Raw genomic sequence first — 17,754 nt, 5'->3', positions numbered from 1 at the left:
GAATCCGTGTTTATCCTGTCAGATGCAGCGAGATATTTTTATTTTTTATCGATGGTGCACTTTCAGTTTGAGAGCTTCAGATCCAACTCTAACAGGTCTGTGAGTGAACAGACAGATACGATGTATTTATGTTACGGGATGAATGTTGTAATGAGAGATGTTTATTTTTAGACTGTTAGTGGAGCTTTAAGAACTTCGTTCATCCTGAAATAAAATGCACACACTGAGTTGTGGAGAGGAGTTTGTTTCCGAGTTGGAGGATGAGTGTAAATATCACTATGTTTATGAAGGTCATTGTTATTTTGTCTTTGTCTCTCTCTCTCTCTCTCTCTCTCTCTCTCTCTCTCTCTCTGGTCTTTCTCTCTCTCTCTGGTCTTTCTCTCTCTCTCTCTCTCTGGTCTTTCTCTCTCTCTCTGGTCTTTCTCTCTCTCTCTCTCTCTCTCTCTCTCTCTCTCTCTCTCTCTCTCTCTCTCTCTCTCTCTCTCTCTCTGGTCTTTCTTTTTCTGGCTCTGGTCCCTCTCTGTCTGGCTCTGGTCCCTCTCTTTTTCTGGCTCTGGTCTCTCTTGTCTTTCTGTCTGGTCTCTCCCTCTCTTTTTCTGGCTCTGGTCTTTCGCTCTGGTCTCTATTTCTCTTGTCTTTCTGTCTGGTCTCTCTCTCTCTCCCTCTCTCGCCTTTCTTGTCTTTCTCGTCTTTCTCACTCTCTCTTTCTCGCTCTCTCTCTCTCTCTGGTCTTTCTCTCTCTCTCTCTCTCTCTCTCTCTCTCTCTCTCTCTCTCTCTCTCTCTGTCTGGTCTCTGGCTCTGGTCCCTCTCTCTTTTTCTGGCTCTGGTCTCTCTCTGGTCTTTCTGTCTGCTCTCTCTCTCTCCCTCTCGCCTTTCTTGTCTTTCTCGTCTTTCTCGCTCTCTGTCTGAGGGGAGGGCTGTGTGTGTGGGCTTATTGAGTGAGTGCAGCATTTCCCGCTCACTCAGTTCCTGTTGGGTGCTGAGGGACAGTTCTGCCGAAGACCATGAGGAGTTTATCGGGACTGAGTTTGGTGGAAAAAGGTAAGACATGGTTTAAAGGGGAATTCCACCCAACTTCCAAACTTGTGCTGTAACTCCGAGTGTGAGATGTGAACAAGAGTGGTGGTGGGAACCAGGGCTGTCTACAATCAGCCATGTCACACCAAACCACTCCGAGTGAGTTCTGAAGAGAGTTTATCTGATTTTCTACCTGGTTTTTTTGTATAGTCTGATCACACTGAACGGTGTGGAAACACAGGCTACACGCCCAGGTGAACAGTCCTCTGTCTGATCTCGGAGATGTTCCAGGGGTTCTGCAGTGAGTACATTCACACTTCTGCTATCACTCTAAGCTGCTGAACTGAAAATGGTACTTTTCGTGTTCTACATGTGGAACTATCTGGAACACTGAACCAGCCAGTGGCGTGATGGTCACACTGTTCATGTAAATCTCACAGCTGAGCTCAGAGGAGCTGCTTTTATAGAACCATGAACACGGTGCTTAAACGGTTCTTCAGACTGATTAAGAAGGTCCTTCTATTGTATACGATGCTTAACATCATCAAAATAGTAGAACTCTTTGGTGCTGGATAGAACCCTTTTCAAAAAGGTTCTGTTTAGATTGAGGGAGCAGGTGTTTGTAGGGTTTTAAATGGAACCTTTTTAAAAGTGGTTCTGTAAAGCGCCAGAAATGGTTCTTCAGCTGTATACAAGCTTAACATCACAACAACAGCAGACCCCTTTTTGGTACTAGACAGAATACTTTTCAAAAAGGTTCTATCTAGAGTGATGGAGAATATGTTGTATGGGGCTGTATGTAGAAGATTTTTGAAAAGGGTTCTGTATAGCATTAAAAAGGTTCTTCTGTTGTATACAAGTTTAACGTCACTACAATAGCAGATCCCTTTTTGGTGCTAGATAGAACACTTCAAAAATGTTTTATCTAGTTTGTCGGGCAACGTGTTGTACAGGGTTGTACATAGAACCTTTTTGAAAATGGTTCTATTTAAGACAGAAAAACGTCCTTGTATTATATACAAGCTTGACCCTGTAACAATAGCAGAACCCTTTTCGGTGCTATTAAGAACCCTTTTGGCAATTCTCCGTCAGTCTAGATGAATGCTTCATGGAAAAAAAAATATATATATATATATATTGTTGTGTCAAGCTTGTAGACTATAGAAGAAACGTTTCCGGTGCTGTATAGAACTGTTTTTGAAGAGGCTGCATATGGAACCCTTTTCGAAAAGGTGTTGAATGAATCATCAGACGTTCCCCGGATGCTCAGCTCGTCTCAGGCAGACGGGTTTGTGTTTCTCAAACTGGACACTCATGCGTAGTGGACAAAGTCCTTTATTTTCCCTACAGAATCCCTCGGCCGAGCACTCGGGGGGGTCTCGTGTGGAAAGTTCTGACAATAAGGCACTAAATTAATTGAAACCTGTTAATGTTGACGGTCAATAAACTGCTGCTTTAATCATTTACAGTCACAGAAGTTCCCCAAACGCCTTTAAACAGTTCAGCTTTAATAAGTTTCCTCCACTGAACGTCCTCTATTCGCTATTGATGCTGCTTTTCACTACACGCTCACAATTCACTGCTGAAGGCCAAAAATCTCCGACGCTCTTTGTGTTGTTTTCTAAAAGTGATGTTTCCAGAGCAGATCACTGAAGAGACGCCGTCTGTTTATAGTTTAGAGCCCAGATTTGGGGAAAAACGGGTCGACTTTCAGTAGAAAAACAAAGTTCAGCTTCTTTTATTATAAGGGTTTAAAATGACGTCACCGTCTATTAGACTGGAGAGAAGAGCTACAGCCTCACACGACGCCCAGCTTCTGAATGGAGCTTATGAACGTTATGAAGACCATGACCAAGTGCAGTTTGGAACCACCGCTGGTCCCAAGGAGTTGAAGAGGTCTATAATGCTAATCAAGCCTCTTATAATGACCTTTGGTGACTTAACATGTTATAACTGATTATAATGCCTTCTAAATGAAAAATGGCCTGTGCGTCATTGCAAAGTGAATGTAACTCATATTACCGACTCTAAAACCAATATGAACATTTAGGGCTTCAAGAGAGATTTTATGTCATGTGTTCCCTTTTCTTTGAACGTTTTCATTAGCTGGACATCCTGGACAATATGAATGCACATCCTCAGTAAGTTATAACCATCATGTGTGTTACTGGTTCTGAGTAAGATATAAAGTACAATAAAGCTGTTTTTCCCCTCATTTCTGAATTAAAAGTGTTTTGTTATGTAAAAACAACTGTTTTTTTTAACATTTGTTTTCCCTTAAATGTCCGGAGAACACAATCGGCACCTAATTAGCCTCGCAAATGTACAGGATATCATCCAGGCATTATAATGAATTATGACATAGCCATCAAAAAATGAACTATGGTTCATTCTTACAGCCTTATGAGGCGTGATGGTGTATACATTTCCCAGAGTTATGAGCACATGTTAGAACCATTTCTGAACGCAGGGCTTTGCGACTGATCTGATTCTGAGCGACTGATCAGGTTTTTCCACAGTGGGCCGTCAGTCATTTCTTTTCCCATTAACATTAAAAGTTTAATGCTTCAACAGCTCTGTGGGAAAAGCTGATGTAAAAGGCAGCTGTTAAACTGTAAAAGTGCACAGCGGATGTAACCCAACCCGACTCTGATTGAACTGATATACATCACTTTATACGCCACAAAGCACCGCTTTAACCTGCATATACAGTCGCAACGCTCATCCAAAGCTCTTCAACCCGGTTTTAGTAAATTACTTCTAATAAACTTCTGTTGACACACAGAGCTAAAACGGGTCAACTCGCATGAAAAACAAAAAACAATGAGGAAATGAAAGCCTGATGTATGGCTTATTTCTGAAGTCACACCATCTGTTTCTCACAAGATCACATGATTGCCTGATTCCAGTCACAACCACTGGAAATGAGCAGCTTCTGTAGACTCACACTTTTAACATTGTTTAGATGAAATGTTTGTTTCAGCTGATTATCACCCTGAGTTGAGTAGCTTAAGATTTCCTAACTGGAGACGAGATGCACGAGCAGTAGAACCCCAGAAGGAGTGTGTTATCACAGAATACCACCCCGGCTGTGATTCGGTGTCCGTAGATCATCTCAGCCGTGATGTTATTGGTGATAACTCACTCCTCGAGTGCTCTACTGCTTTAATACAGCAGTTAAATAAATACAGTAAGAAATGAATAAACTGGCCGTGAACGCGGCGTTTAATATGTTTTAATGTTCAGCTCCTTCCTCCTAACTAGAGCTCCTTAACGAGCAGCTCGTTGCTACGTCAGAGTAACAAGCTCCGCCCACTCGCTGCTCAGCCGGCAGTTCGTTCTCCAGCTCCTTACACTAAATTCCCAAACTGTCGTCACCACTGAGCAGCTTTTCAGTCGGCAGCTGTGACAGAAGAACAGCTGAACAACCTGGAATCAGCCAGAAATGAACCCAACACCATTCGCCAGACGTGTCTGATCTTCAGAGTCGGACCAAATCAGACTGAGCCGTAAAACCGACCCAATATCAGGTTCAGCTCAGTTTGGTCAGTTTCTCCAGATCAGTATTAATGTTGTTTTGTTCCAGCCAGTCTGTGAAGCTTCTTACAGCCCGTTTAGTTTGGTGAATGGTGTTGGGTTCATTTCTGGCTGATTCCAGGTTGTTCAGCTGTTCTTCTGTCACAGCTGCCGACTGAAAAGCTGCTCAGTGGTGACGACAGTTTGGGAATTTAGTGTCGTCTTGTCTTCAGAGTCGGACCAAATCGGCTGTTGGTCAGATGTGATCAAACAGTGTCCGTTTTCTGTTTGTGGCAAAGTGAGAAGTACAATCGTTCAAACATCTTGAGCGTCTCCTACAGCTGTCAGAGCCGTTGCTTAGCAACAGCGTCTCAGTGGAGTGATACAGTGTTTGTGAAAAACCTGTGATGTTATGGTGAAATAACAGCACAGCTAGAACGCCTCTCAACCAATCAGCTTGCATGGCTGGAACTAAATGTTGTATAATATAAGATAAAATTCGAACTAAATTAAGGTCAGATTTACTTCTGTAGTATGAATTTGTAAAAAATCTTATCTTGAACTGTCAGATCTAAACTGAGGACTTACTTTAAATAAGTTGCTGAAGCTTTAAGAGTTCCTTTCAATGGAACAAAAGGGCCGAGCCCAACTCCTGAAAAACACCCCCACCATGATCCCCCCCCCCCCCCCCCTTTAAACTTTAAACTCAGCACAATGCAGTCAGACAAGTACTGTCTCCTGGCAACTGCCAAACCCAGACTCGTCCATCCGCTTTTGGTCACTCCAGAGAACTCGTCTCCACTGCTCTAGAGTCCAGTGGCGGCGCTTTACTCCACTGCATTCCACGCTTTGCATTGCGCTTGGTGATGTAAGGCTTGGGTGCAGCTGCTCGGCCATGGAAACCCATTCCATGAAGCTCTCTACGCTGTTCTTGAGCTGATCTCAAGGCCACATGAAGTTTGGAGGTCTGTAGTGATTGACTCTGCAGAAAGTCGGTGACCTCTGCGCACTATGCCCCTCAGCATCCGCTGACCGCTCTGTCATTTTAGTGGCTGACCACTCCGTGGATGAGTTGCTGTCGTTCCCAATTGCTTCCACTTTGTTATAATCCCACTGACAGTGGACTGTGGAATATTTAGTAGTGAGGAAATTTCACGACTGGACTTGCTGCACAGGTGGCGTCCGATCACGGCACCACGCTGGAATTCACTGAGCTCCTGAGAGCGACCCATTCTTTCACTAATGTCTGTAGAAGCAGTCTGCAGGCCTAGGGGCTCGGCTTTATACACCTGTGGCCACGGAAGTGACTGGAACACCTGAATTCAATGATTTTAATGGATGAATGAAAACTTTTGGAAATATAGTGTAGATCTGATTATTATCAACCAGAAGACACGCTGTTTATTAATTTACATTCCTTATTCCTTTTGTGATGTAGTTGACTTTAATATTGCACACAGTAATTAACAAAGAACAAAATAATTTGCTTCCTAACTGTGTCTAGAAGATGTTTGAAATTGGACAGAGATCCAAGTATTAACCTACTTAGTAGCGTGGCCGAGCGGTCTATGGCGCTGGATTAAGGCTCCAGTCTCTTCGGGGGCGTGGGTTCGAATCCCACCGCTGCCAGCAAAGATTTTAGGGGGCAGTCGTTGGCTGGAGGTTAGGGAACCAGCCCTGTGACCGGAAGGTTGCTGGTTCGATCCCCAGGGCTGACAGTCCATGACTGAGGTGTCCTTGAGCAAGACACCTAACCCCCAACTGCTCCCCGGGCGCCGTGGATAGGGCTGCCCACCGCTACGGGCAAGTGTGCTCACTGCCCCCTAGTGTGTATGTGTCTGTGTGTGTGTTCACTAGTGTGTATGTGGTGTTTCACTTCACGGATGGGTTAAATGCGGAGGTGGAATTTCCCCGGTTGTGGGATCAAAAAAGTATCACTTAACTTAGTAGAGGTCTGCACTCCCAGCGGATTCCTGGTGGTCCCACCACAATAACTTAATTTTCAGTGTTGCACCCGGGAAACCAGCCCACTGCTAGTAGTCCATCTGTTTCTCGGATACTTTGTTATCCCCCTTTTACCCTGTTCTTCAGTGGTCAGGACCCCCATGGACCCTCACAGAGCAGGTACTAGTTGGGTGGTGGGTCATTCTCAGCACTGCAGTAATACTGACATGGTGGTGGTGTGTTAGTGTGTGTTGCGCTGGTCTGAGTGGAGTTTTCATACACCTCAGTGTTGCTGCTGGACTGAGAATAGTCCACCAACCAAAACTATCCAGTATATCCTGTGGGCAGTGTCCTGTGACCATTGATGAAGGACTAGAGGATGATCAACACAAACTGTGCAGCAGCAGATGAGCTGTCGTCTCTGACGTTACATCTACAAGGTGGACTGACGAGGTAGGAGTGTCTAATAGAGTGGACAGTGAGTGGACACAGTGTTTAAAAACTCCAGCAGCACAGCTGTGTCTGATCCAGTTATAAACTTGTCTTGACTTTATAGAATCATGAACACTTAAAGAACCTTTTGCATGCTTAAATGGTTCTTTGCATAGTTAAATAGCACCAAAAAAACATGGGGGTCTTAGCTGTAACAGTGTGTTAAACTCACCCACCGGCCATATTTACTCCTCTGATCTGCCCCAGTCCAGTTGAGGTCTTGATTGTGAATCATGAGTATTAAACATGTTCAATGTTTATGACTCAGTATTGTGGGGTGGATGTCAAGTAACACATTGTTGATGTCATGCCTGAAAGTATCCTGATGTTATCAGCCGAGAGATAAACAGTTGCCCCCTTAATGGAGCTGCAGACCGCCGGGATAGCTTTACTCTCTGTTTCTGATTTAAATGATGTTTAAATGGAGAAACATAAACGTTAAATGTCAGACTGAATGTCGTGGGACAGAAAACGACGTTGTGTGTCGACAGAAGTGGTTCTATAAGTTTCCTGGTGAGGTTAGTTCAGAGTTCAGCTCCAGTCCGGAAACCCCTGCACAGCATAACAGTGGTTTCCTGGTTAAAACTCCTGATATTATCAGCTGATTAATCCCTTCTGGAGCTGAACGAGGTGTGAACAGCAGAAAAACACTGAACTATACAGTGCAGCGGCTCCAAACCTGGAGTGAAAACACTGAATTAAATGTCTGTGTGTGACTCGTTGGGTAGCGCTGTCACCTCACAGCAAGAAGGGGTTTGACTTCCTGGCCAGGTGACCAGGGTCCTTTCTGTGTGGTGTTTGCATGTTCTCCCTGTGTCTGCGTGGGTTTCCTCTGGGTACCTCTGGGTTCCCCCCGCAGTCCAAAGTCATGCAGTCAGGCCAATCGGACATGATAAATTGCCCCTAGGTGTGAGTGAATCTGTCTGTCTCTCTGTCTGTCTGTCTGCCCTGTGATGGACTGGCAACCTGTCCAGGGTGTATCCTGCCTTCCGCCCAATAACAGCTGGGATTGACTCCAGCAAACCCGTCTGAGATTGGCCCTTGAGGGAACCACCCCAGTGACAAGAGGGGAACTGACCCAAAGACGGTTTAGCACCTTTATTTCTGAGAGCGTTGCTTATAAGAAATTAATGCAAGGTTTTGCGAATCAGAGCCTTTAATCAGGACTCTTGTTTGTGTGCATAATCTGAAAGCATATGATGTTTCTTTCTAGGCAGATCATGTATTGTGGGGCTTTTGATGACAAAGATACAGGACAAAAAATATCAATAAAAAGTATGGGCGTTTTCACCATTGGCTAGGACGAAATCCTGTAGTGTGGGCCAGGCACAAGCAGATGTTTATATGATTGCAGAATGTGTTTCCTTTTCCTTTACCTTGAAAATCTAATTTGCTCACTGTCTACTTTTCTATCCAGGGATCTGTTTGAGGAGGTGGAAGCTGCAGACAGCAGCTTTATTAATTACTGGAACTTTGTGCTTGATCCTACTGGTGAGAACATATCTCCAGGACATGAATCAAGATGAGCTTGCATCAGAATATGAATGGAATCTGGAAAGCGAAGCTGGGATGCCTCAAGCTTTTCCAAGTTTACCTCCCAAATGTGAACAGAACTCATCTGCTTCCAATATTAGTGGATTTTCCTCCTTGCCCAAACACATTCAAGACTTCCTGTATTACCGCCATTGTCGCCATTTCCCAATGTTGCTCAACGTTCCTGACAAGTGTGGGGGTCCCAAGAAGTCTTCAGACGTGTTTCTTTTGTTGGTCATCAAGAGTTCTCCACCTAATTACGACAGACGGGAGGTGTTGAGGAAAACATGGGCTACTGAGAGGCTGCAGAACGGCGTCTGGATTCGTACCGTGTTTATAGCCGGGACTGCTGGACAGAGCTTTGAGAAGCAGAGGCTGAACAAACTCCTGGAAGTGGAAAACCATGAACACAAGGACATTCTGCAGTGGGACTTTCATGATTCCTTCTTCAACCTCACACTCAAGCAGATCCTTTTCCTGGAATGGATGGAGAAATTTTGCCCCAACGCCCACTTCCTGCTCAACGGGGATGATGACATTTTCGCCAACACAGATAACATGGTGGTGTATCTCCAAGGGTTGGGTGGTGATGGTGCCAACAAACACTTATTTGTTGGCCACCTAATCCAGTATGTTGGCCCAATCAGGAATGTGGCCAGCAAATATTATGTCCCGGTCCAAGTGCAGGAATCTAATAGGTATCCTCCCTATTGTGGCGGAGGAGGCTTCCTGCTTTCACGTTTTACTGCCAGGACCATCTATAATATGTCTCACTCCATCAATATTCTGCCAATAGATGATGTTTACATGGGAATGTGTCTGGAGAAAGCTGGGCTGAAACCCTCGTCCCACATGGGCGTTCGGACAGCCGGCCTACACATTCCCTCGAAAGCGCTGGACCCTTATGACCCTTGCTATTACAGTGAAATGATCCTAGTTCACAGATTCCTGCCTCATCAAATTTACATCATGTGGTACGAAGTCCACCAGCAAGATCTCAAATGTGGAAAGACGTTCAGAGCTCTTTAACCTGGGACCCCTGTATTTATTTAAAGGGCATTTTCATCCATGGTGGCATACAGTATGATGGTGTACACCTGTGCCTGGGCTGTAGGATACAGACCAAAAATGTTCAGTAAAGGAGGAATATCTCAGTGATGAAAACATCTATAACACACACACACACACACACACACACACACACACACACACACACACACACACACACACACAATAAGGCTGACAAACAGTCAGCATTCCCTGAATAGCTTTTTCTATAAAGGCTACAAAAACAAATACTAATAACATATTTAGCTGCTTATGGTGATGCACGTTTGTTGTAACCGTGGCCTTTACTACTCATTTCATATACAACACTTGGAGTGACAATAGTCATGTTCAGGTAAGTATTTCCTATCAGGATAGTAATAAAAATGTATCCTGCAGGCCTGCATACATGTGCTCACTGGAAACCACAGTTGACACTGCCTGGAACACTACAGCGTATCATACTGAATCAGTTGAGCTCTCGATTTTTGTATGGCACTTGGGCAGTAAACTGATTTTGTACTGTGCATATTGCATAAGATTCAGGGTTATTTTATTATTTGATTATTTTGTTGGTTTCTGTGGTTTTGGGTGGCTGTTTCAACAATGCGGGAAATATTGTTTAAAGTTAACATCAGTGTCATATCATGAAAAATGTTACTGAAACTTGAAACCTGTTTCTGTCTTTGTGAAATCAATTTTTCTTTATTCCTTGTGTCAGTTTTACCATGAAAATAAACTTACAAGATGTTCTCACAGCAAACAAACAGACATTACAGAGACAAATGAATAAATTTAATGTACCAATACAGTTCATTTGTTAAACCATCATGAATACTGGCTTTTGAACTGTGCACTGAAAACAAGCCGAGTGGTCTTTAGCCTGGAGAACAGAGTGTACAAGATTTCCAAGAAGAATTTCAAATGCTGATTCATTGGACCACAGGACACTTTTCCACCTCCCCTCAGTCCATTTTAAATGAGCTCAGGCCCAGAGAAGGTGGCAGCGTTTCTGGATCCTGTTTATATTTGGGTTCTTCTTTGTGTTTTAGAGTTTAACAGCGTTTGTGGATGCAGTGATGAACTGTGTTCACAGACAGTGGTTTTCAGAAGTGTTTCTAAGCCCATGCAGTGATTTCCACTACAGAGTCATGTCTGTTTTTAATGCAGTGCTGCCTGAGGGCCCAAAGATCACGGCCAGCAGATACTGGTTTTTGACCTTGTCCCTCACATACAGAGAGTTCTCCAGATTCCAGGTGCAGTCTTTCACAGAGTGGTGAACACCTCTCTGAGATGCTCTTTTATACCCAGTCATGTTACAGACCTGCTGCCAATCAACAACCAGGTGTTTTTTTTCATCATTACACAACTTTACCAGCCTTTTGTTCCTCCTTCCCAACTCTTTTAAAATGTGTTGTTGGCATCAAATTCAAATATTTTTCAAAAAACTATAAAATTTCTGTTTCAAAATATATTTTGGGTTTGTACTATTTTCAACAAAATATAGGGTTTAAATGATTTGCACATCATTGTATTTTGTTTTTATTTACATTTTGCAAAGCGTCCCAACTTTTTTAGAAATGGGGTGGTATTTTGCTTTTCAGATTTTCCACTATTTTCCATCATCATCATTTCATGTAAAGCTCAGAAGACTCGTGTAGGTTCTCTGGTGGTTCTGGATGGTACATAAAGATTTTAAACACCTCAGTGTCGCTGCTGGACTGAGAATAGTCCACCAACCAAATAGTACCTGCTCTGTGAGGGTCCATGGGGGTCCTGACCACTGAAGAACAGGGTAACAGAGTATCAGAGAAACAGATGGACTACAGTCTGTAACTGTAGAACTACAGAGTGCAGCTATACAGTAAGTAGAGCTGATAAAGAGGACAGTGAGTGTAGAAACGAGGTTTGTGGACTTGTTATGGCTGATTGGTGTTTATGACCAGATTCTTTGGAATTGCTTTGTGTTTAACTGAATAAATAACAGCAAACAGTCTGGACTTTCAGAAGACTTTATCAATGAAAGAAGAATTAAACTTGGTTTTACTCATATAATAATGATAATAATACATATAAAAATAATCTATTTCTAATAGTGTAGTAATGTATTACGTTATTGGTGAAAGTATTATTACTCTATTATCTGTATTTGGGGCAGTCGTGGGCTGGAGGTTAGGGAACCAGCCCTGTGACTGGAAGGTTGCAGGTTCGATCCCCTCGGCTGACGGTCCATGACTGAAGTGCCCTTGAGCAAGACACCTAACCCCCAACTGCTCCCCGGGCGCCGTGGATAGGGCTGCCCACCGCTCCAGGCAAGTGTGCTCACTGCCCCCTAGTGTGTGTGTTCACTAGTGTGTATGTATGTGGGTGTTTCACTGCATGGATGGGTTAAATGCGGAGGTCTAATTTCACAGTGTGTAAACAAACACAGGCTTTAAACAACGCTAACGCCTCTCCGTCCTCCGCCGCTCTGCACCCGACTTTCCCCCAGACGTGTTTCACAGAATGTTTCGGAACCAGAATGAAGCTGACATTCTTACTCACCAGCTTCTTATTCAAATTCTCGGTTCCACCTTAAATGTTACTGTAGTTACATTCTGGTGCCAGTACACCATTAAGGTAGCTGTTGAGTCATTTAAGGTGGAACGATAAAGTCGAATAAGAAGCTCATTTTTGCCTCATGAAAAGAGAAACAGGATAAAATTATCCTGCTCCAAAATGATAAACTGCAAAAAATGGGATCTTATCAAGTAAAAATGGTCTTAAATCTAGTCAATATTTCTAATATTTCCCATTTTGAGATGGTTGTCCTCTTATTATAAGATTATCTGGCTTATTTCTAGACATTATTTACTTGTTTTAGGTCATTTTATTAAGTAAAATTGTCTCACTATAATGACTGTTTTGCTGGTTTCAAGCTCATTTTGTACAACAAGCAAAATCATCTACCAGTTAAGTGAGAATTTTACATACTAAAATGACTTAAAACAAATATTTAAAAAAATCTAGAATTAAGTTAAATAATCTTAAATTAACCCTCCCATCGACCCACCACCGATGGGAGGGGCAGTAGTAGGGGTGCGGTGCATTGTGGATCGGGCAGTGTCCGAAGGCGTGGGCCTTGGCGTTCTGATCCTCGGTTGCTGAAACTGGCTTTTGGAACTTGGAACGTTACCTCACTGGCGGGGAAGGAGCCTGAGTTGGTGCGCGAGGTCGAGAGATACCGGCTAGATATAGTTGGGCTCACCTCAACACATAGCTTGGGCTCTGGGTCCAATCTCCTTGAGAGGGGCTGGACTTTTTTCTTTTCTGGAGTTGCCCATGATGAGAGGCGGCGGGCAGGTGTGGGCTTTCTCATAGCCCCTCGACTCGGCGCCTGTATGTTGGGGTTTTCCCCGGTGGACGAGAGGGTAGCTTCCCTACGCCTTCGGGTTGGGGAACGGGTCCTGACTGTTGTCTGTGCTTATGCACCGAACAGCAGTTCAGAATAGCCTTCATAGAGTCCTTGGAAGGGGTGCTTGAAAGTGCTCCTCCTGGAGACTCGATTGTCCTACTGGGGGACTTCAACGCTCACGTGGGCAACGACAGTAAGACCTGGAGGGGTGTGATTGGGAGGAATGGCCTCTCTGATCTGAACCCGAGTGGTGTTCAGTTTTTGGACTTCTGTGCAAACCACAGTTTGTCCATAACGAACACCATGTTTGAACACAAGGATGTCCATAAGTGCACATGGCACCAGGACACCCTAGGCCGCAGTTCAATGATTGACTTTGTAGTCGTGTCATCGGACTTGCGCCATGTGTACTGGACACTCGGGTAAAAGGAGGAGCTGAGCTGTCAACTGATCACCACCTGGTGGTGAGTTGGATCAGGTGGTGGGGGAAGATGCCAGTCAGACCAGGCAAACCCAAACGTATAGTGAGGGTTTGCTGGGAACGTCTGGCAGAAGAACCTGTCAGATTGATCTTCAACTCACACCTCCGTCAGAACTTTGACCAGATATCGGGGGAGGTGGGGGACATTGACTCAGAATGGGCCATGTTCCGCTCCTCCATTGTTGAAGCGGCTGACTGTAGCTGTGGTCGCAAGGTAGTTGGTGCCTGTCGGGGCGGTAATCCTCGAACCTGGTGGTGGACACCCCAGGTGAGAGATGCCGTCAAACTGAAGAAGGAGTCCTACCGGACATGGTTGGCCTGTAGGACACCAGAGGCAGCTGGCAGGTATCGACAGGCCAAGCGATCTGCGGCTTCAGTCGTTGCCAAGGCAAAAACCCGGGTGTGGGAAGAGTTCGGTGAGGCCTTGGAAAGTGACTTTAAGTCGGCTCCGAAAAGATTCTGGCAAACCGTCAGGCGACTCAGAAGGGGAAAGCAGTGTGCCACTAGCTCTGTATATAGTGGAGGTGGTGTGCTGCTGACTTCGACTGAAGACGTCATTGGGCGTTGGAAGGAATACTTTGAGGACCTTCTCAATCCCACCAACATGTTCTCCAGTGAGGAGGCAGAGTCTGGGGACACGGGAATAGGCTTGTCCATTACTGAGGCCAAAGTCGCTAAGGTAGTTAAAAAGCTCCTTGGCAGCAGGGCTGCAGGGGTGGATGAGATCCGTCCCGAGTTCCTCAAGGCTCTGGATGTTGTGGGGCTGTCTTGGCTGACACACCTTTTCAACATTGCGTGGACATCGGGGGTGGTGCCACTTGATTGGCAGACTGGGGTGGTGGTGCCTCTTTTTAAAAAGGGGGACCGGAGGGTGTGTTCCAACTACAGGGGAATCACACTCCTCAGCCTCCCTGGTAAGGTCTATGCAAGGGTACTGGAGAAGAGAGTCCGGCTTATAGTCGAACCTCGGATTCAGGAGGAGCAGTGCGGGTTCCGCCCTGGTCGTGGAACACTGGACCAACACTTTTCCCTCTCCAGGATTCTCGAGGGTTCATAGGAGTTTGCCCAACCAGTCCACATGTGCTTTGTGGATTTGGAGAAGGCATTCGACTGTGTTCCCCGGGGTATTCTGTGGGAGGTGCTTCGGGAGTACGGGGTACATGGCTCTTTGCTACGAGCCATTCAGGCCCTGTACAAACAAAGCAGGAGCTTGGTTCGCATGGCCGGCAGTAAGTCAGACTTTTTCCCAGTGAGAGTTGGACTCCGTCAGGGCTGCCCTTTGTCACCGATTCTATTCATAATTTTTATGGATAGAATTTCTAGGCGCAGTCAGGGGATGGAGGGTGTCCGGTTTGGTGACCTCAGGGTCACATCGCTGCTGTTTGCAGATGATGTGGTCCTATTGGGGACATCAGGCCGTGAACTTCAGCTTTCACTGGATCGGTTTGCAGCCGAGTGTGAAGCGGCCGGGATGAGGATCAGTACCTCCAAATCCGAGGCCATGGTTCTCACGCGGGAAAGGGTGGAGAGCCCTCTCTGGGTCGGGGATGAGCTCTTGCCTCAAGTGGAGGAGTTAAGTATCTCGGGGTCTTGTTCATGAGTGATGGTACAAGGGAGCGGGAGTTTGACAGGCGGATTGGTGCTTGGTCAGCAGTGATGCGGGCTCTTTACCGGTCTGTTGTGGTAAAGAAAGAGCTGAGCCATAAGGCAAGGCTCTCGATTTACTGGTCGATCTATGTTCCCACCCTCACCTATGGTCATGAGCTTTGGGTAATGACCGAAAGAACGAGATCGCGAATACAAGCGGCTGAAATGAGTTTCCTCCGCGGGGTGGCTGGACTCTCCCTTAGAGATAGGGTGAGAAGTTCGGTCATCCGGGAGGGACTCGGAGTAGAGCCGCTGCTTCTTCACGTCGAGAGGAGCCAGTTGAGGTGGTTCGGGCATCTTGTTAGGATGCCTCCTCGACGCCTCCCTTGGGAGGTGTCACAGGCAAGTCCACCGGGGAAGCCCAGCTGGCCTGGGAGCGCCTCGGAATCCCTCCCAGGGAGCTAGTGGAAGTGGCTGGGGAAAGGGAGGTCTGGGCTTCATTGCTCAGGATGCTGCCCCCGCGACCCGAATCCCGGAGAAGCGGAAGATGGATGGATGGATGGATGGATGGATGGATGGATGGATGGATGGATGGAATCTTAAATTAAGCTCACAGCCATCTCAACAGGAGAAATATTAGATGTCATGTCTAGATTTAAGATCTGTTCATTGATACAGATTTTTGCAGTGCAGCTTGGGTCCTTTTTCTGATCACAGTAATGCTTTTCTCAGCATCAATTTTCCTCGAGCTTCTTTCTGTGAAATACACTCAAAAATTTAAATGGTTGCATGAACTTAATTCAGTTATGCAACATGCACTACTCACAAAAAGGCAGGGGTATTTGGCTTTCATGTGAAATTTCAGGATGAACCTAAAATCTTCTCAAAACTTTACAGGTGAACTTAATGTGACCTTCTCTAAACTTTTGAATGTACATGTCCAGCTGTTCAATGTTTCAGTACTTTTTGCACAACTTGCTGTTCTCTAACAAGTTACAGTGTGGGCAGGTGTGTCCAGTCAATACAGAACTGCCCTACACTTTGTGAATGGTACAGTGACCCAGTGGCCCAAACTACTGAATAACATCATTAATCCAGTCATTGTGCTTCTGCATGAACAACACAGGCCTCATTTCATCTTCATGGTCAACAGTGCTCCATCGAGGTGGCATCATTAGGGAACGGCTGCTGAAGACTTGTACCTCAAATGGAGTGGCTTGCACTTTCTCCAGACCTGAATCCCGATAGAAAACCTATAGGATCAGCTGAGTCGCCGTGTAGACACTCGTAACTCTGTACCCCAGAACCTCAATGACCCGATGGTCACCCTACAAGAAGAGTGGGATGCCATGCTTTAGCATGTTGGTATGTTATTGCTTTAGTGTTCCGGGTGGTTGCTAAGGTGTTGCTAGGTTATTGCTTTAGTCTCCCATGTGGTTGCTAACATGTTGGTATGTTATTGCTTTAGTGTTCCAGGTGTTGCTAGGTTATTGCTTTAGTCTCCCATGTGGTTGCTAACATGTTGGTATGTTATTGCTTTAGTGTTCTGGGTGGTTGCTAAGGTGTTGCTAGGTTATTGCTTTAGTGTTCCGGGTGGTTGCTAAGGTGTTGCTAGGTTATTGCTTTAGTCTCCCACATGGTTGCAAAGATGTTGGTAGGTTATTGCTTTAGTTATCCTGATGGTTGCTAAGGTGTTGTTAGGTTATTGCTTTAGTGTCCCACATGGTTGCTATGGTTATTGATTTATTGTTCCAGGTGGTTGGTGAGATTTTGCTAGGTCATTGCTAAGGTGTTGCTAAATTGTTGCTTTTCTGTTCTTTGTGGCTGCAAAGAGGTCGCTAGGTTGTTGCTATAGTTTTCTTGCTATTGTGGTGGATAGATAGATAGATGGATAGATGGATGGATAGATGGATAAAAAAAAAGGACACATGCGATCACAGGCACAAGCAGCACTACGATCCTGCAGAGTTTCTTGTTCTAGTTGTGACCTGTACTATTAAAACTAAGAACAGTAGGTTGGTTTTGTTAAGCAACACTTGTTAAGGTGATACTGTTCTTTAATACCTGTTCATTGTAGGACGCAAACTGTCATCCGAACAATACCAAACCTTTTAATCTGCTGAAACCTTTCCACCCATTTATGTTGTGATGATGTTATTGTGCTGTCTGGGAGCAGCTTGGTGGAATGTTGTGGGAGAGCTGAGACTTTCACGTGTAACAATGCTGTTTTGCAGTAAATCAGACTGGAGGAATGTTAATATGACAGTAGGTATAAATGCATCGCTGACTCCTACAGATCTGTGAAGATTCAAATTCCAAAGATGGCAGACAAGATAAAGGCCTGCAGTTCAGAGGATTATCTTGAAACTTGCTGCAGAACTTCATCTTAACCATACCCAGGCTGAAATGTGAATACACAGAACTAAATGTATTCCGTAACATATTCCATTACAATACTTAGAAAAGTAATGTATGCAGTTAGAAGACGTCATGCTGAGGCACTTGATTATCTTTTATTATGTATTATTATTTCTCACAGTTACTGCTTCTCAGTTTCTAATTATTCTAATTATTACTGCTTCTCTAAATTTCTAATTATTAGTTTTAGGAAGGACGGAAGGCAATTATTAGTTAACTAGGAAGATTATTAGATTGATCATCTATTATAAGTGGAAAAATAGAATTTCTGATGAATTTAAATCGCACAGCTTCACTTTCAAAGAGATCAACAACATTTTTAAA

General features: G+C 44.8%; 1 protein-coding gene and 1 non-coding gene across 3 annotated transcripts; both read left to right on the top strand.

Annotated features, from left to right (window-relative positions):
- Window positions 1-885: 885 nt before the first annotated feature.
- On the top strand, window positions 886-10,317 carry LOC108410949 (N-acetyllactosaminide beta-1,3-N-acetylglucosaminyltransferase 3-like). Of its 2 annotated transcripts, XM_037535722.1 has the most exons (3): window positions 886-1,042; window positions 1,229-1,319; window positions 8,388-10,317. In XM_037535722.1, the coding sequence occupies exons 2-3, from the start codon at window positions 1,301-1,303 to the stop codon at window positions 9,530-9,532; spliced, it is 1,164 nt and encodes a 387-aa protein (XP_037391619.1). In that variant the 5' UTR covers window positions 886-1,042; window positions 1,229-1,300; the 3' UTR covers window positions 9,533-10,317. The 2 variants fall into 2 exon arrangements, with proteins under 2 accessions (XP_037391619.1, XP_037391618.1); XM_037535721.1 differs by lacking the exon at window positions 1,229-1,319.
- On the top strand, window positions 6,082-6,163 carry trnal-aag. The gene has a single exon. It is a non-coding gene; the product is annotated as a tRNA-Leu (tRNA).
- Window positions 10,318-17,754: the final 7,437 nt, after the last annotated feature.

This window comes from Pygocentrus nattereri, chromosome 28 (genome assembly GCF_015220715.1).
Source record: "Pygocentrus nattereri isolate fPygNat1 chromosome 28, fPygNat1.pri, whole genome shotgun sequence".
Lineage (NCBI taxonomy): Eukaryota > Metazoa > Chordata > Actinopteri > Characiformes > Serrasalmidae > Pygocentrus > Pygocentrus nattereri.
The sequence above is the reverse complement of the archived record's forward strand: the minus strand, read 5'-3'. Positions and strand labels throughout refer to the sequence as shown.